At 35.9% G+C, this 20,797-nt stretch overlaps 1 protein-coding gene across 11 annotated transcripts in view; it reads left to right on the top strand.

Annotated features, from left to right (window-relative positions):
- The window catches only part of CCDC171 (coiled-coil domain containing 171), a 291,861-nt gene that overhangs the window by 156,884 nt on the left and 114,180 nt on the right, over positions 1-20,797 (top strand). For all 11 annotated transcript variants that reach the window (XM_082695056.1, XM_082695058.1, XM_082695061.1 and 8 more), the window contains 3 exons: positions 1,370-1,596; positions 2,081-2,263; positions 7,385-7,570. In XM_082695056.1, coding sequence (XP_082551182.1) covers positions 1,370-1,596; positions 2,081-2,263; positions 7,385-7,570 — 596 coding nt within the window. The remainder of the gene's footprint in view (positions 1-1,369; positions 1,597-2,080; positions 2,264-7,384; positions 7,571-20,797) is intronic.

Genomic DNA, 20,797 nt, shown 5'->3' on the forward strand with positions numbered 1-20,797 from the left:
TTCCACATGAGGGGTATTATGCTTTTATCCAATTTATAATTTTTATTTTATGTATAACTTTTAGGTGGTTCTGGCTTCCAAAATCTGATTGCTGCATACATTTTTAAAAAAAGATTTATTTACTTATTTGAGAGAGAGAGAAAGAGAGAGTGCATGCTAGCAGAGGGAGGGAGAAAGAGAATCTCCAGCAGACTCCCTGCTGAGTGCTGAGCTCAACACAGGGCTCAGTCTCATACCCGGAGATCACGACCTGAGCCAAAATGAAGGTCTGATGCTTAACCGACTGAGCCACCCAGGTGCCCCATGACTGCTGCATAAATTTAAAAATTTATCTTTCCTTTTATCCACTGAGGAATAAAGAAATAAAAGAAGCCTCACATTTTTGAACACCGGGCCTCTGTGAGATTGTTCTTTCTGACTTAGAAAAACACTGATTAATCACCTTCACAGCCAATATTGTTCTTTAATGTTGAACCATATGCATTCTTAGAATTATAAAACATTTTTCTATTGGACAAAACTGGCCAAATATCTTTTTTTGTGTTTATGACATAAAGACAAAATTTAAATTAATTCCACCAGCAGAGGCTCTTGCAATGTAGAATGGTGTACTACTGAATTTAAATAATCTCTCCACGCTTGTCATTTTACACAGATAGTATCATAAAACAAGTAATGACAGATTAAGACCTGCCTAGCAGAGGGAAAACTAAATTACACGACTTTTATTAAGGCATAAATAAACCCATTAACCATTATCTGGAATACCAATTAGTAGAAAGTGCACTGACAATTTTATTTATCAACATTAAACACAATTATTAATTACAGACCTGATGAATCTAGCAGCAAGCAGGCCATGGTGGATATGCGGGGACCTTAAGTCCATTATGTGAGAGGGATGATTACCAAAGTCCTGTGGGGAAATAAGTAATTGTCGTTGTAAAATTTTAATTGCCTTAGAATAAGGCAAATTATATTTTCTTGTCTAAGAATATAAATAGTATGACATTAAGGTAACAAGCTTCAGTAGTTGTAAATAGAAAATGAATTTATGTTAGGTTTGAAAACAAAGCAAAGAGTGATGATGAATTTTGTTGTCATAGTGTTCAGTGTAAATGATATAATGTAAATACATGCAGATTTTCTTTACATATGTTGTTTAGTGGGTGAGCTGTTTTCTGCATTCCTTTTTGTCTTAGTGAAAATTAATGCGGGAGGGGGCTTTCTGAATGAATCACTACAGGTGAATGGGAATTATATAACTGAAAAAAACATTTTAATTGGGTTGCTATTGGCAGGGTTGTGAAATGAACAGAGAACGTTCACATCTTTTCTGCCTCTTTTTTCTTTTTTTTTTCCCCTGAAGATCCAAATTCCAGAATCTGTGGACATTTACTCATAGGTGCAGCCAAGAGTTCTTTTGCAAAACTCATGGATAAAGTTAGTCTGGCAATGGAGAGTACACCTGTACACAGTGGCAGGAGTATTACTTACATAGAAAAAGATTCTCTGGTTCAACGGCTGGCTCGTGGACTTCATAAAGTAAACACGCTGGCCCTGAAATATGGTCTCCGTGGCCATGTGCCCATTTTGGTATGTATGCAATTTCATTAAATAGTGACTTTAGAATTGTAAACTTAACTCTGAATCACACTCACTTGTAGTTTAAATTAGTTGTGCATGAATGTATTTAGATTAGATTTCATGTAGTCTTTAATGCAGTACATAAAAGCACTTCCAAGTAAGTGTCTAAAATATCCAAATACAAAAGTTCTGGCGTGAGTTGTGAATTTACTATTTTCTAGATGTAGGCTGCCACAGAATGCTGTGAGACATAAACAAATGTCAGTTCCCTTTCCTAGCCATTAGATTATTTATTTTCTTTGGCTGTTGATTTTATATCAGCCACATTATTGGTCACATACAAAATAAAGCTTTCACCTCTGAGTGTCAGTTACAGCAAGTATCTTTCTCTGTATAATCCAAGATACATTAAAGTTGGTAAAGTGGCCATGGCTGCTGATTTATTAGTAAACATGTAGTTCCTATTTGTAAAATTGCTCTTGATTAACAACAGAAAAGCACGGCGTCATTACAGAAGCAAATACTTGGATTTACACAAAGACTGCACGCGGCGGAAGTGGAGCGCCGCTCACTGCGCTTGGAGGTCACAGAATTCAAACGCAGCGTGAATGAGATGAAAAAGGAGCTTGACAAAGCCCAGGGTCTCCAGATGCAGTTAAATGAATTTAAGCAGTCTGTAAGTATGTGTGATTTACAATACTGTGGCTCTATACTTCTGATAGATATATACACACAAACACATAGCCACGTGCGTAAGATACACATACATAGACATATTTGTGATCCATATATCTATATATTTGTTTTAACTTTTGATTGTTTTTTTTGGAATAATTCAGAGTCCCATTAATAGAATTTCTTCTTCTTCAGAAAACCTCCCTTTTAGAATTCCCCAGTAATACTGCATCATATAAGTCAAAGTTGCTGAGCAACTAGATCCTAAATGTTCTCATTGCAAGAAGGAATGATAATTATGTCATGTGATAGGGGTGTTAGCTAAAGCAATGGTAGTAATCATATTGTGATATATAAGTGTATCAAATCAACAGGTTGTACACCTTACATTTAAATCGTGTTCTATCACAATGATATCCCCCCAAACCAGAAGTTAATACCAGATGCTTAAAGGAATACTAATTCTCTGTCAGCAGAACTCATAGCCCTGTTAAAATATATACTCTGGCTGAAAGTGTAGAAAAAGAGGAAATTATATTTTAGGATAGATTAACTGCTTTAGCAAACAAACCCCCAAATGTATAAAAAAAATAATAAAATACTTCTCCCAATTGAGGAACCTGATGTTTGGAATGGGAGGTGGGATGTCCTCTCTTTTCCTTTTATACTATGTTGAGTAAACTAGATTATCTCATTTGAAATAAAATTGCTTTTCCAAAGAAATGTTCAGTCTGACTTCTGTCGAACTCATGTATTATTTAAGAAAACAGGAGGTAGTTGAGAAAAGACAGCCTGGATACCAAATAACATTAAGGCAAGATCAGAATGTATAAATCTATGAAGCACAGTAAAATGGAACTATCCGCATACTCCATTGGCCACCTGGGTTAGTCAGTAGCACTGCTGTTCTCAATGTGAATATAGGAACATACGGTTACCCTGAAACTTCAGAACTGTGTCCAACTGATGACAGCTAATATAAATACAAATACAAAATTTGTTTCCTAAATCCAGCAGTAGGCTACTTGTACGTTCAACTTCAGTTTAAATGGCTAATTTGGAATTTACAGTTTTAACATTTGTGGAAAGAGAGTGCCAGATAGCAGTTTAGTTACTAATCCTATGATAATGTAAATTACTAATGTTAATTATTATTTCAAGTAGCTATGCCTTGAAAGGGCCAAAAGTTCTTATAAATTAGTCAGGTTAAGTAATTGTGAATTACCCTTCTGATTGGAGATAAGTAATAGTTTTCTTGTCAGTGAATGTCTAAAGACACCAGTTTTTGCCTCACTTTCTTAGTTTTTTGTTCAGAGAAGCTAAAATTATAGAGCTGCCTCAATATTTTTTATTATAAAAATAATATGTAATAAAAATAAAAAAAAGTGTAAAGAAGAAAGTCAAAGCACTCTAATCTTACGACATATAACCAATTAACACTGAATTGTGGATGGGTTTTGTTCCCTACATTATTGTGTGTGTACATGTGCAGATGCATGCTCTTATACACAGTTGTAATTTAGAATGATTTTCATGAACAATATGCAAAACATGCATACAAATGTTAATGTTTACTTATAGTTCTATAAGCATTTTCTTGTGTCAGTTGTTAATTCCATTTTAGGTAATTGAATACTGTTCTATAATATGGATATATCAAAATCTGTTTGACATAGTCTCCTGTTAATAGATACTTCTTTTTTTTTTCCAGTTTTCTTTTGTGAGTATATTTAAGTCATAAAGGGTTGTTTATACTTTTAAAAGCCTGTTCCTTTGGAGTGTGTCTCTGCCTCCTTTTGATTTGCTTTTAGTTGTGTATACTAACTAAATCTGGGATGTTGAGGCCAAAATGGATGGAAACAGCTATTGATACAATTTGAGATTTAGAATATACCCAACTTTTTTTTTTAAGGTGTAGATGGTCACAATTTTCCTGGAAATTGTTGCTTTCTGAAATATGTAAGAGGAATTCTAGGTATTCCTACAATAGGATTTCCTAGTCCCTAGCCAAGTATTAGGAAAACAAGTTAACATCTTATCTCTGATTAGTTTGGAAATAGTCAGGACTCAGTTTTTAGGATCCAGAGAGAAGGTTAGAGTTTGAAGAAAAGTTGCTAGAAGGTGACAGAATCCTCTTGTAAGAACTTTGGTTGAATAACTGACTTGGGGGAAATGCTAAGAATATATTCCAGAAGTGTTTAGTGTGAATTGCTTTCACTAAAGTATAGAAATAAAAATAGGATCAATTGGAGTAGTAATTGACGGAATGAGATTTTTATACTTTGACATACAGTTGGAAGGTGTGACATTATAAAGTGATGATTTCTAACATTTAATGACCAAATTGACCCTGTATCAGGCACTGACCCTAAACACTTCAAGGAGTTGATTCATTTAGTCCTCTTATATCAGTAGTTGTTCAAAAATTATGATTATCTTTATTTTATAAACGAGGAACATGGGACATGGAGCAGCTGAGTAACTTGCCCAGAATCACAAAGTCTTATAGTAAGTAGAATTGACAAGATTTGGACCTGCATAATCTGGTTCCAAAACAAATGCTTTTAACTACTTCACTATAGCGGTTAACATCTATATCTAGTTGTGTTAATAAAGGGTTGTTTCATTAAAAACAGAACAGATGGAAAAATGATGCTACTTTCCTCTAAAAAATGGAGAGTATACTTGCAATCCTCATCTTTCCCTGAATTCAGTCAAAGCACATAGGAGGAAGATAAAATAGCTTCTATATAGTTGGTCTAAAATTGTAATGTAAAGGGAAACATCCTGCCTGCAAAAGCTGTTCAGTGTTTTTATTGCTTCTGAGTACTGTGTTCATCTACTGACAGTTGTTCTTGAACAGCCAACTCCCATGATTTTTTTCTCTTTTCTTTTTTTGCTTTATTGGTCCTTATAGCTGCTTTTCCACACCATCTCTTTCTTATTCTCCTTCGCTCTACTTGTTTGATCCTGTTTACTTTCTGAAGAGTGAACAGAATTGAGCCAGTCTCTGAGAGGGATAGATAGACAAGAGAGAGGCTAAAATTAGCCAAGTTTTAAGGTGAAGGAGAAATTTTGGAGGAGTGGGTGGAAGTCCTGGGAAATGATGGGCATCATGATTTATAGAGGTCAAGTGACAGGTGGTCTGATGGCGAGGAGTGATACTTTAAAACAACATAACAAATAAAAGGTAGAAGTAGTATAAAAATATCTGTTCATAAGACTGAGAAGAGCGCTGTGGCATCAGGGGAGAGAGGGATGGTAGGTAAGAGGTTGAAATGAACAGGAGTGCCCAGAGGAGGCCGTTAAAGCTGATGTTCTCGAAGTGGAGGGTTTAGCTATAATGGGACAATGTGGAGAGTAAGGCAGCTTTTAGGAGAGAGTACAAGATGAGTATTCCTGCACATCTAAACACTGTAAAAGTATCAGAGATACATCCAATACAGGATCCTAGAGGACTTTCAGGAAATGAGGCAACTTTCTTTCCTCTGTGCTTGGGATCATTCCTGTTACCTTGTGTCGACTTAGGTAAATCATTCCCTGTCTATTTTTATGCTAGAATGTTGCTGTTGTTTATGTGATACTTTAAAATTTAATCAGTGTTGAGGAGTGTGTTACATCCACCTTTGAAAAGGCAAATAATAGTAAAAGACAGTTGCTTGTGGGAGGCAGCAGGCAAGGTACCTGTGGCCAAAGTAAAACTGAGTTAAAACTATATTATGATACAGAAAGAGCCAAGTAATAAACTTATCCTCAAACTAAGTTCTAGCAGAACGTTTCTTCTCTGCCTGAGATGCATGCTTGCTGTTGTTGGTCCACGAGGAAACTGTAGCCAGGCACATTTGTCTCATGTGGCAGAAAACTCAGAGATAAAGTCCACATTCAACTGTACTGGTTTATATATTCCAGATGCCTAGAATCAATAGGATTTTTATTCTGCTCTTCCCCTCCCCCCAAAATTAAAAAAAATTAAAATCAATTTGCTTTATATTTGTGGTTAATTATATTTACCTTCAAATCTTTTCACCAATGGAAAAGTTATCAGTCTTAAATAGACATATATATTTATATATACAGCGTGGTTAATTGACTTGTACCGTGCCTTTTAGTTTTCCATATATGTTTCTCAGGGCGCTTCCCTTGTGTGAAACATTCCCACACTTTGTTCCTCAAGATCAAGATGTCTCTTGTTGTCTGCTGTAATTAATTTTCATTTGCTTAATTGTTTTGAACAGGAGATAATACATGTGTGTCCTGCCGTGGATTCCCCACCCTTTAAGGGATGGCCCCTGGCTAGAACTGTTTAGACAGATGTATCGCTCCATTCTTGAAAGCAGTCTTTAGATTTAGATGATACTGTAAAAACTCTGCTGTTTACTCTGGCACAAAGTTTTATTTGTAGATGTTCATATAGGAATACTCTTTCACTCAACAAATATCTGCTGGGCACTACTGAATACCAGGCACTCTACTGTGTGTTGGGTGAGAAAGAAGAATGAGGTCTCTGCCCAGGGGTGTTCCCATCCTTAGACATGTGGTTGGTGGCAGAGTGCAGACAGGCAGTAAAAAAGGGAAGAGTTACATGAAGTGAATTTAGATAATGATAATGACTGTAAAGAAAATAATAGAATATGGTATGGCCGTGTGAGGAGTCTGAGGAGGGGGGAAGGGATGGTCTGGTAAGGACTCTTGAAGGAGAGGTTGTTTGACCAGGGAGACGTGAATAGTAATGTATGCCGAACACAGATTTTCATGTAATCACTTAAAATCATCAGCACTCGTTAAAGGCTTTAGTTCCTGCAATCGCATTCTTTATAATAAGTGCTCATGTATGAAAATGTAAACTGAGCATTATGGATTTATGTGAACTTGAAATAAGTTTCCTGAAATTTTATTTGATTAAAAATGATCACTTTGGGAATATAGCTGTTCGGCGTTAGAAACCAGAGTGATTTTTTTAATCTTGATTTGTGAGATTAAGAAAAACAAGTTGTACTTTTTTCATGTATCAGACACTTAGAAATGTGTGTGTTACAGTCTATGTTGGCAAATCAAATTCTGAAAATTAAATGATACAACCACGCAGCTTAGCTTATAAGTGAATTTTTTAACCTCTTTTCAGAAATTGATCACCCATGAGAAGTTTGAAAGTGCATGTGAAGAACTGAATAATGCATTACTTCGGGAACAACAGGCCCAAATGCTACTGAACGAGCAGGCACAGCAGCTACAGGAGTTGAATTACAGACTTGAACTGCATTCCAGTGAGGAAGCTGACAAAAACCAAACTCTGGGAGAAGCTGTTAAGGTAGGACAGTATCTCTTGCGTAGTCGTTTGTTTCCTGTAGGTGTGGATCTTCCAGGGACTCATTTATATCTCCTGGCTAGGGAATAGAACCCAAGATCTGAAATTTTATCCTGTACAAGTTCATAAGGATGGAATGAACTTGGTTCTGGGACCTCAATTCCAAGTGTCCATTCACATGTATCAAAAATGTAGAAGTAGGTTTTACTTGATAGCTGAAAAGAAAGTTGTAGGGGTCTTTCCAGTAATAATTACTATTTCAAGTTTTTTTTTTTTTTCATTTAACTTCATTAACTTTAACAAGTTTTCATTTAACTTGTTTCCTCTTCTCTTTAGTTCTTTTCTTTTACTTGTTTTATGCCTCCTGGACTTTGAAACTCTACGTATCTTTTGGATTTTGAAAAGTTTTGGGGCTGGGTCTGTCTGATTCTTATAGAAGTGCGTGTCTGGGGAGGAGGATGGTTTGATTAGGAAAAGTTGTTCTCTCTGTCATATATTTGTGGCAAAACTACTTAGAAGGGAAAAGAATAAAATAGTTGTCATTTAGAAAGTTTCATTAATGGATTTAGGACTGTGGTATCTTTGGGAAATGTTGACTATAAAGTATAATAGAATTGTACTGTATGTCTTCTTTGGAAAAATGGGTATTCATGTCTTCTGTCCACTTTTAAATTGGATTATTATTTTTTGGGTGTTGAGTCTTATAAATTCTTTATCTATTTTGAATATTGATCCTTTATTAGATATGTCATCTGCAAATATCTCCTTCTGTAAGTTGTCTTGTAGTTTTGTTGATTGTTTCCTTTGCTGTGTAGAAGCATTTTATCCTGAGGTCCCAATAGTCCATTTCTGCTTTTGTTTCCCTGGCTTCAGGAGATGTATCTAGAAGGAAGTTGCTATGGCTGATGTTAAAGAGATTACTGTCTGTGTTCTCCTTTAGGATTTTTATGGTTTCAAGTCTCACATTAGGTCTTGAATCCATTTTGAATTTATTTTTCTGTTTGGTATATTCCCATTTTTAAAAAAGATATTATTTATTTGACAGAGATACCACAAGCAGGGGGAGTGGTAGAGACAGGTTGAGAAGCAGGTTTTCTCTTGAGGAAGGAGCCTGATGCAGGGCTCCATCCCAGGATGCTGAGATCATGACCTGAGCCGAAGGTCGATGCTCAACAGACTGATCTACCCACATGGCCCACATCCATTGTTTTTTGATGAAACTAAGAGAGTTCTGCTGACTTGCTTGGGGTCTTCTGGCCTATAAATACAGAGACTGGGATTTAGTGTTTTAGAAAAAATTAGAAATTAAAAAAGAAAATACAGATGAATTTAAAGAAGGAAATATAGATGACCTTAATGAAAAAAAAAAAAAAAGGCCTCCTAGAACTCCTAGGATACTATTAATATTTTGGAATGTATTTTTCCTAATATGTGTATTTAGTTGACCCACTTGAAGTTGCTGTTTTTATAAATGAAAAACAGACAAATGGCAGCAGTTTTGTATGGTTCAACCTAATATATATAGTTTTTCTTACATAAATGAGAATGTACATACTATTTCATAACATATTACTTAATATATATTAATAATAGTTGTAGACATTTTTACTAGCTGATATGATTCTGTGATATCAAAAATTTTTTCTCCCTTTTTTTACACAAATAATAAATTCCATTGTGTAAAAATAAGAAAATAGAAGAAAAATGAAAGTTAAAAGAATCCCAAATCACATCATCAGATATATCTATAGTCAAGATTTTGTTGTATATTATTTCAGTCCTTATGTTTTATAAATAATAGAAATATAACCAAATATAGGTTAGTAAAAATACAATAATACTGTTATCTATAATTTTTAATTTATTTTCTAAAATAATCATGTCAATAATTTCTTCCCATGCCAATAAATATAGCAGTGTCATCATCTTTCATGGCTGATGGAATTCTTTTGAATATGCATAGTTAATTAACCTAGTTTCTTTCACGTCAGTTTCCTTCCTTCCTTCCTCCCTTCCCTCCTTCCATGTAGTTCTAAGATGAATAAACTTGTGGCTAAATCCTTATATACATATCTGTGATTATTTTTAGCATAACTTCCTAGATGAGGAATTGCTAGGTGAAAGGCCACACGAATTTTAAAATGTAAATATTACAAATTGGCCTACAGCAAATATTTATGAGTTAAGTTCTCTCCTAAAATGTATAGCAGTTTCACTTTTTACCCAACCTGGCTATTTTTACTTAAAAAATTTTGCCTATTTCATCAATATGGCCTTGTCACTCTAATTTGTATTTCTTTGATTACTAGTCGAGTCGAACATTTTTAGAAATACATTGGTCAACACTTTTATGCTTCATGTCCCGTTAATAGATAATACAATTAACTAGAGTTTGACAAAGCGTATAACTGTGTCCTATTGGAGTCTTTTCTTTCTGTAATAGTTTGGAGTTTGTGTTTAGGTGTAGTACCTTCCGGCAGATAAAAAGCTGTTCATATTAATTTCTTTAAAATGCCAGTAGCTTAAATATTATTGTCAGGAGTGGAGAATTGTTTAATTACTATCTCTTAATTAGAACTAGCAGGTGGTGATGTGAAAATGCTCTCTTGTGGGAGGCAGCACAGTTCAGCAGAAAAAGCACTGGCCTTGGAACAAGTATTTCCGAATTCAAATCCCCATTCTGTCACTTGGGCAAATAACTTAACCTTTCTAAGCCTCAGTTTCATCTTCTGCAAAATTAGGGATAATGATACTTATGTTACAGAATTTTTATGAGAATTAATTAGGATACTGATTGAAAAGCAAGTATATTGTTGATAAATATTCTTTTGTGTTTTTTCAGTAATAGTTAAATGAATAGTTTTTTATTTGTCCTGTGCATAACTTTGTTTTAAAAAGTAAAGTGTCTTGCGATCCCTGAGTGACTCAATCAGTTAAGCATCTACCATCAGCCCAGATCTTGTTACCAGGGTCCTGGGATCGAGTCCTGCATTAGTCTCCCTGCTCAGCGGGGAGCCGCTTCTCCCTCTGCCTCTGCCTCTCCCCCGTTTGTCTTCTCTCTAATAAATAAATACAATCCTAAAAAAAGATAATAAAGTGCCTTGCTTCTTTATAAAAACAAAATAAGTTTGTGAATACAAGATATGGAAAATACAGAAGAGAAAACAAGTTACTTATAACATATCATCTGAAAACAACCAATTAACATTCTGGAGTTTTGTCATTTTTCTATATGTAATAGTTACTTTATAAATCATACGTTGGATGTGATGTTCAGAAAGGCCTTCCTTTATGTTACAGCTAGGTTTTGGCCAAGATACTTCCTTTATTGCAGCAGTGCATCAAAGAGTAAAGGAATCTCCAAGGACAAAAGTATTCTAACACCAACAGACCCCAATGCGTGGAATCAGCGTTAGCACTGTGAACGGATGTGGGGCTTACCCTGCAGGCAGATATCAAAACCAATGTTAGAAGAGCTTTGGGCTCTTTTAGAAGGAGACAGAGCTTTGGGCTCCACCAGCAGATCAGGCCTTGAGCCTGAGGCTCCCACACTAAGGAACGGCTTAGTAACCTGAGTGGGATAATTTCATGTCGGTAGTGTCTGGGCAGAAGCTAGTGGAAGATTTTCTCTGAAAGAAAGCTTGCCTAATTTAGTTCTTTCAGGAGCCCCTCACCAGATGGAATTCGACAAAGAAACTGGCACACAGACATGTATGTTAATCTTATATTCAGCCGCATTGCTAAACTCTCTTACCAATTTGAATAATACTTGATCTGTACTTTCTAGGGTTTTCTACACATTATATTATTTGTTCTATAGTGACAGTTTATTTTTCTTTTCCAAACCTTTATCTTTATATTTTTTCTGACTTCACTGGTAGTGTTCAGTGCTGAGTAGGGGTAGGGGCAGCAGGCATCCTTATCTTGCTCTCTGCCTTGAAGAGACTCTTTCTTAAGTCTATCCATTAAGAAGGAAGTTTGCAGTGTGGAGATTCCTTAAGAAATTAAAAATAGAGCTTCCCTATGACCCTGCAATTGCACTACTGGGTATTTACCCCAAACATACAGATGTAGTGAAAAGAAGGGCCATCTGTACCCCAATGTTTATAGCAGCAATGGCCACAGTCGCCAAACTGTGGAAAGAACCAAGATGCCCTTCAGTGGACGAATGGATAAGGAAGATGTGGTCCATATACACTATGGAGTATTATGTCTCCATCAAAAAGGGTGAATACCCAACTTTTGTATCAACATGGACGGGACTGGAAGAGATTATGCTGAGTGAAATAAGTCAAGCAGAGAGGGTCAATTATCATATGGTTTCACTTATTTGTGGAGCATAACAAATAACATGGAGGACATAGGGAGATGGAGAGGAGAAGGGAGTTGAGGGAAATTGGAAGGGGAGATGAATCATGAGAGACTATAGACTCTGAAAAAAATCTAAGGTTTTGAAGGGGCGGGGGGGGTGGGAAGTTGGGTGAGCCTGGTGGTGGGTATTATGGAGGGCACGGATTGCATGGAGCACTGGGTGTGGTGCATAAAAAATGAATTCTGTTAATGCTGAAAAGAAGTAATAAAAAAAAAAGAAGCAAGTTTGCTACAGGTTTTTAGTTGATAAGTCTTTATAGGGTTAAAGGAGTTTTCTTCCTGGATGATGCATAAATAAAAATATTGTGAATAAATGTTGGATATTATCCCATACATTTTTATGTATCTGTGGGGGTAATTATGATTCGTCTCACTTATTCTGTTGGTGTGTTGCATTATATTGGGGATTGGCAAACTATGGCCCACAGCTTGGGTTTGTATGGCCCGTGAGCAAAGAATGGTTTTTAATGTTTAAAGGATCTTAAAAAAACAAAGAAGCAGCCCAAAGAACATGTGACAGGAACTGTAGGTGAGCAGAAAGCCCAAACTATTTTGTATCTGAAGTTGCTGTTTACATTATTCAGTATTCTAATGTTAAGCCAGCCTTGCATACCTAAGTCAACCCTGTTTAGTTGTGTTGATTTTTAAAAATACATTTCTACACTCAGTTTATTAATTTTTCACTTAGGACTTTAAAATCGATGTTCTTAATTTGATTGTTTTATTATTTATCTCTCTCATACCGTCCTTGTCATTTTCATGGTATCAAAATTTTGCTCATGTGAAAGGACTTCCCTTCTTACCCCAAACACATGGAGTGGACACTAGATAATATATCACAAACGAATTGTGCAGTATATAGCCGAGCTTAAAGCGAAGTGAGTGAAATACTGAGAGACTAGAAAGAGAGAGGATATCCACAACCAGGCAGTGAGAGGAGGCGAAGTGTAGGGAGCTCACTGTGGTGTACACATCAAGCTGGGGGCTAGAGTTGGTAATCCCAACGTTAGGGAAATCCAGGCTTCCCTGAGATTAGACTAGGAAAGAGCTACCTGTGTGAAACTGGGGGTCGGGAAGGGCTGCCCCATGGGGAAGTGGAGAGGAGATGTTCCTGCCTGCTAGCTACAGGGGAATTTGATAGCTACTCTGGACATCGGGTAGGGGAAAAAGTCACAAAGGAAACGGAAGGCCAGGCTTGTGTCACCCATGAAAGTCAGGTCTCGGTTTATGCTCCCTTCATGTCCAAGGGCTGCCCTGCTGAGCAGTGATCTTCTGTATGGCAAACTATGGCCTTGCAGAACCCATGTGACCTGAAAGAAGAAGGCTTGAGAATATTCAGTAGGGGTGCTTTATAGAGCACAGGAGACTTTTATGGGAAGTTCAATATTACAACCATGTGAAGAAATGAATTGCACAACAAATGAGAAAATTGTACCTCAGGTGGTAGGAATACTCAATGTTGAAAGGTACTTTATTTTTTTTTTAAATTTTCACACATTTTTAAATTTTTTTCACACTTTATTCACATCATGCTTAGCAGGCATTGTACATGTAAAATGATGCTAAGTTTTTAAAACTATTCCCATTTATACAACCAGTGAACAATATACGGGGCAGCCTTAGACCTCTCTATCAACGAAAGGAAGAAAAACTAGCTCTATTTATTTATTTATTTATTTATTTTTTAAAAGATTTTATTTATTTATTTGACAGAGAGAAATCGCAAGTAGATGGAGAGGCAGGCAGAGAGAGAGAGAGAGAGAGAGGGAAGCAGGCTCCCTGCTGAGCAGAGAGCCCGATGCGGGACTCGATCCCAGGACCCTGAGATCATGACCTGAGCCGAAGGCAGCGGCTTAACCCACTGAGCCACCCAGGCACCCCAGAAAAACTAGCTTTATAAAGCAATTAAAGGTGAGCTGATAAAGCCTGAGATAAGGAAGACAAAAGCAAACAGAATGTATAAGAGGCTTTCTTTAGACAATATGGAATTTTTGTGTGTTTAGAGAACATGATTGTATGTGTGTTGTGTGTGTGAGAGGGAGTATGTCCATACTGTTTGTTCCCCTGTATCAGTGTAGATGGTTTTGTATTAGAATGGATTCTCCAGAGAATTGTGTGTGTGTTTGTGTATATACATAAGTATGTGTATATATTTATGTTTTTCATATGTACAGAGAATATTCATCCTTGTAGTTATGAGAACCCAGCCAAATACAGTGGACACTCTAAAGAGACAAAGAAGGATGTAGGCGGAGATTTATCATAAGGAATTGGTTCACACAGTTGTGGAGGCTGGAAGTCCCAGGATCTGCAGTTGGCAAGCTGCAGACCCAGGAGAGTCGGTGGTGTAGTTCCAGTTAGAGTCTGGAAGCCTGCGAAGCAGGAGAGACAATGGTGTTAGTTCCGGTCTGAGGTCCAAGTCTGAAGGAAGAGATGTCCCATCTTGAAAATAGGCAGAAAAAGCAAATTCTCCCTTTCTAAGACCTTTCAGGTTGAAAGTTACTATAGATTATACTTTAAGTGTTTTTAAATATTGTGAGAAATAAGGTATGAATAGAAATTATAAGACATGAAATGAAGATGTCATTGAAATTAAAAATGCAGTGAACAGTTTGAACTTTGGGTAGACATTGAAGAGATGTTAGGGAACTGAAAAATAGGGAGGAAATTACCCGCTCTGCAGAGACAAAGTGGTGGAGAATAGGAAGTTAATACCAACAAAAAAGAGATTTACACATACACACACACACATATACATAAAAGATTTTATTTATTTATTCATCAGAGAGAGAGAGAGCTAGAACAAGTAGGGGGAACAGCAGGCAGAGGGAGAGGGAGAAGCAGACTTCCCGCTGAGCAGGGAGCCTGATGCAGGACTCAATCCCCAGGACCCTGGGATCATGACCCAAGCCAAAGGCAAACACTTAACTGACTGAGCCATTCAGGCATCCCAAGAATGAGTTATATTTAATAAAAGAATGAAAGTAGAGTAAAATGGACTGAAAAATGTTTAATAAACTTTTAGAAGCAGAATCAGGACAAAGCAATATTTTGAGCAAGAAGGACTAAAAGTTTTATAGATTTAAAGAAAGAGTAACTTCTCAAATTAAAGGAACTCACTGAACTGTGAGCAGGATGAAAAAAATGAATAAGCACCTAGAAACAGAGTAATGAAATCTATAGAATAGCAGAGGCAAAGAGAAAATCTTAAAATCTGTGGGCTTAGGAAAGTGGCTTTTTTTTTTTTTGTCAGAGAGAGTGAGTGAGCGCAGGCAGGCAGAGGCGCAGGCAGAGGCAGAGGGAGAAGCAGTCTCCCTGCTGAGCAAGGAGCCCGATGCTGGACTCAATCCCAGTACGCTGAGATCATGACCTGACCCGAAGGCAGCCGCTTAACCAACTGAGCCACCCAGCCGTCCTGAAAGATGATTTTCTGTTGCTGATTGTGAATTAGTGGAACTAGTTTAATAGTTATAAAATTCTCCAAGATCTCAAGTCAGCAAAGGGAACATGGTTTGAAGGAGGGAATTACATGGATCTAGCATACCTCTCTATGATTGGGAGCTGTAGACAAATGGATATGGAAAATGTCATATGGAAAAAAGTGGAACAAGTCAAAGATTTATTATCTTTTCCCCACTTCCCCACTCCATTCCTAAGGTATTTTGCATTGTTTGTCTATAATATCATTAGTACTACTGAACATCTGAAACAGTTTTATTTTTAAGATTTTATTTATTTGAGAGAGAGAGAGAGAGAGATTGAGAGTGCATGAACAAGGCGGGGAGGGGTAGAGGGAGAAGCAGACTCCCCGCTGAGCAGGGAGCCCAACACAGGACTGGATCCCAGGATGCTGGGATCATGACTTGAAGTGAAGGCAGCCATTTAACCAACTGAGCCACTCAGGTGCCCCACCTCTGAAGCAGTTTAGTTAGGAAGCATTTCTTTATTTCATATGTAAAGTACGTATTTATTTATTTTTTTCTTAACTTTAAGCTTAGATTTAAATTTAGTCACATTTATACGAACCATTTCATCTTGGATTCTGCCTTACATATATTTTTTTAATGACATACATGAAAAAATGATTAAAATAAACAGAGTTACAGTAATGAGAGAGTCAACCTGTGAGGTAAAATAGTTTCAAGAGCTAATACAGAAATTTGTACCTGAAAAATGGGCTGATGCTCTAACCGACACCAAAGTATAAGGCATTGGCTTAGAACAGATTAGAAGGATAGTTCTCTTATTCTCACCTGTTACCTAGCTGGGTGCAGGGTCATCACCATTAGGGTCAATGCCTGCGTGCACATGTGGGCATATGGAAACAGGCACACCAGGAAGGAGGTACCTCCAAGAGTCTTGGAGTACTTATTGGTGTGTGGCACTGACCAGAAGCAAACAGATTAAAACCTGCCAACTTTTTGAGGCAATTGTGTTGCCTCAGAAACCACAAGTCTGGGCTAAAATAGTTTAAAACTCTTCGAGCCTTAAACAACAAACCTTAAATGAACTATCATTTTAGTCAATGCACAGAATTCTATACTATAAATATCATGGTTTGTTTAGTTATTCATTTGCTGATGGGCATTAGATCTGTGCATTTAGAAAAAATATTAATAGATTAGAGTAAGGAGAAACTGAATTAACAGTCCTGAAATGACATTGGTTATATGAAGAGATTTTTTTTTTTTAAATTTTGCTCTCTCCCTACTAAGTTTGACATTAAGAATGAGTAAATCATTAGGATTAGAATAAAGGTATAACTCTAGTCGTTCCTCATTTTTTTCCCAAGAAAAGTTAGGTACCTATTAAATTCTGATAGCTTTCAATTATATCTGAAATATATTAGATGTATTTATTATTTATAGAAAATTTAAATATTTTTATATTTATAGGATAACTTAATAAAGCCAATAATCTTTCTCTAAAGTTAAAAAATCACCCCAGATTTATCTTTCTTAAAAAATAAATTTTGTTCATCTAATAAATACACATATTTGAGCCATTGCTGTGTGGAGAGTACAGCACTTGACTTTGTGGAGAATATGTTGAATTTAAAAAAGAATACCATTATCTTAATGCTTAGTGAGATTTTTGATATGACAGTGGGTGAGAGCTTCTGAAACTATTATAAAATCTTAAATTCTCTGAATTGTCACAGTTTTGGAATTCTGCAGACGTTGGTTGAGAGAGAATGGCTGAGGGAAAAAATAAAGATTTATTCATAGTAAGTCTCCCAAATAGTTCTTTGTCTAATTTGGGTCTGGCTCTTATTTACATGCCCTTTTGGTCATCATTTTTTAAAAAGAATGAGCATGGGTGGGGTGGGGGTAGAGGGAGAGAGAAACTTTAGCAGACTGCTTGCTGAGCTTGGAGTCCAACTCGGGATTTGATCTCAAAACCCTGAGATCATGACCTGAGCTGGAACCAAGAGTTGGTCGCTCAACTGACTGCACCACCCAGGGGCCTCAGCATTTTTGTCATCATTTCTGTCACCTGCCTACTTCTACTATCTTGTCTAGTGTCCATCAACCGGCAGCAGACTCACAGGGTCTCAAAGACGTCTCTTTCAAGCTCCCTGGATTGTTCCTCACCTTCCTGCAGCTGCTCTGTTTTTTTTTTTTTTGCTTATGTCTCAATTTTAATAGAAAATTAACCTGTTCTTTATTATTTTCCATTCTGAAACATAATCACACTTAGATTATGGATGGGAAAGAAGCAAGAAGAAAGAGTATGTTTTAAAAAATTCAAATGGAATAATTTGCAGGGATATTTTGGAGTTGGATGACAAAGGGTCACATTTTATGAATATTTACCTTCTTTTTGTTAAAAAAGTACTAACTTTTATATTATTACTAAAATTATTTGACATACTCTGGGGGTATAAAAGGTGACTATTGCACCGAAGTCACTTATTTACATAATTTTGAATAAATAGCCATATTTCCTCTAGTAGCTTTTAACAAAAGAGGCCTCAAATTCATTTACCTTATAAAATTTAAACATTTTTTACTTGATAAACCCTGATTATAATAATAATTAACATCTATCACATAACCTACTTTCATAAACTAGGATTATTAACGTCATTACTTAATTTAAGTCTTATCATTTTTTACTTTAATCCCATATATTTTTTTATCTTCCTAATGACTTATACCATTGAGACCTAAAGGGTAGTCAATTATATTTCAAGGTCAGAGAAAAAAGAATTAAGAAAACAACAGCTCTGAGAACATTTTTTAAAAATATTAATTTAGCAGAGAAGATTCAAGCTAGAATCTAGAAGATTCATAAAAAGTTGTTATTTTTATTTTGTTAATCTGAAAAACATAAAAATATATACTAAAATAAAATTCCTTTTCTGTTTAAACTTACCATGACATAATTTACATTTTTTTGAAGTGTATGCTCTCATATATAATTTTAAAATGTCTTCTCCATGTTTAAATTTGTGGTCAGCAAGGGGCAATTTGAGATTAGAGTTGACATGTTTCTTAATTGAATCTAATCTTTGGTTAGATCATATTTTAAATATTATTGAAAGTATTTTGAATAATACAGTTTAACTTTATGTAAAATTTTTTGCAAACATTACCTAATTTGTTTTTCTGATAAAACATGATCAAAGTAAGAAAAACTTTAAAAACATAGGGAAAAAACTCCAAAATATATGCAGATCCGTTGTCACACATATGTAACCATCATTCATATTTGGCAAATAAAACTGGAAGTCTGCTATATATAGTGCTATATCTTGTTTTTTAGGCAGAGTGGTATTACTTTGACATTTACATTCACACCATTCTGGCATCTGTTAGAATTTAGACCATAGGTATGCCAAAGTAGAAGCAGACACCAGTTAGAGGCTAACACTATGATCTAGACCAGAGATAATGGTGGCTTGGAACAGGGTGCTCGGAGTAAAGAATAATGAGATTCTGGATATATTTGCATTTTGATGGTAAAATGTGCACAATTTCTGGTGGATTAGGTGTGACGTGTGGAAGAGCGGAGTCAAGGATAATTCTTAGCAACTGGGTGGATGAGATTGGCAATAAATGTCAATGTTAAAATTATTTAAGAAGTCTATCTTAATAAGCCATATCCTATTCCATCTTATGTTAAAATATATTTAACTATTTTCTCATTGTTGGATATTCAGAATGTATCCATTTTCCACTATTAAAATTAAGATGAGTACTTCATATTTAAGTCTTTGACTACACAGCTGATTATATTCTCAGGATAGAGCTCAAGAAGCACGATTTATTGGGTCAAAATATAGATACTTTTAAATTGGGGTGTGTGTGTGTGTGTGTTTAAGACTATGAACATTTTTTTCAGATCTGTATTTCTTCTGGTGTATATATCTGAAAAAGTATATAAGAGCACCTGCTTGGGGTGCTGGGTGGCTTAGTTGGTTGAACGTGGGGCTCTGCTTTTGGCTCAGGTGGTGATCTCAGGCTTGTGAGATCAAGCCTTGCATCGGGCTCTGAGCTCAGCATGAAGTCTGCTTGAGATTCTCTCTCTCCTACTCCCTGTGCCCCTACCCTCCTCAAATAAATAAAATAAATAAATAAATCTTAAAAAAAAGCACATATTTGACCCCATTTTCACCAGCATTGGATATCATTAGATATTACCATGAAAACACCAGTCAAAGCCAAGAACATTTACCAGTGTTACAGGTAAGGAAAGCTGTATGTTTTTGGTTTTGTAGTGAGCATAAAATGAGCAATGAATTTTCTACCACATAGGTGTTTTTTTGTTCAAATAATTTTGTGTAAAGTTAATTTGTTATTTGTAGTGTAGTTGTTTATTATTATTATTATTATTATTATTATTATTATTATTGGTCGGGGAAGAACAGAAAGAGAGAGGGAGAGAGAAAATCTTAAGCAGACTCCACACTCAGTACAAGCCCAACACAGGGCTCAATCCCACGACCCTTAGATCATGACCTGAGCAGAAACCAAGAGTTAGGCACTCAACTGACTGAGCCACTCGGATATTCCTATAGTGTAGTTTTAGAAAAGAGGTAGAACAAACATTTCTGAGTATATGCTTTAGTTAGACATATTGGTAAGGCACTTCATAATATTTTATTTAACAGTTGTGACATTTTAAGAGAAGAATTATTGCTTACATTGTGTAGATGTGAATAATTGGAAAAAAAGTTGATAATATATATGATGTGAGGCTGCTTTTTATAAAAGCCGGATGTGTTTGTTAATATTGCTTAGAAGGTTTTTCTTTAAGATCCTTAATAGCTTTAAAGATTGTTATGGTTGGAAATTTTAATATTAATTTATTACAGCAGGAAATTTTCATATTTAAGAAAAATAAAATGCTTCACACGTTTTTAGTTTTTAAGATTTTATTTATTTGTTTGCAAGAGAGAAAGTCACAGAGCATGAGCAGGGGGGAGGAGGCAGAGGGAGAGGGAGAAGCAGACACCCCCTGAGCAGGGAGCTGGTTACGGGGTTTGATCGCAGGGTTCTGAGATCATGACCTCACCTGAAGGCAGATGCTTAACTGACTGAGCCACCCAGGTGCTCTGCTTCACACCTTTTTAAAAGAAAATTGATAAATGCCACATATTTTTTTGGTGTATCATAAGAATATTTTATGACAGAACAGAAAATTATTTGCCTTTGAACAAAGTCATTCTAGGGGTCAGTTTTAGAAGATATTATTGCTGTTAGACTTGAAAGAATGCATATTTCTATTATCTATCATATATTGCCTGCTTAAAGAAAATTCAGTAGCAGTGAATCTGATTTTCCCCTATCAAGCCATTTAATCATATTCTGAATTAGGCTACACAGTAGAGAAAAGTCTCTTTTGAACTTTACA

Source organism: Mustela nivalis, assembly GCF_964662115.1.
Source record: "Mustela nivalis genome assembly, chromosome: 13".
NCBI lineage: Eukaryota > Metazoa > Chordata > Mammalia > Carnivora > Mustelidae > Mustela > Mustela nivalis.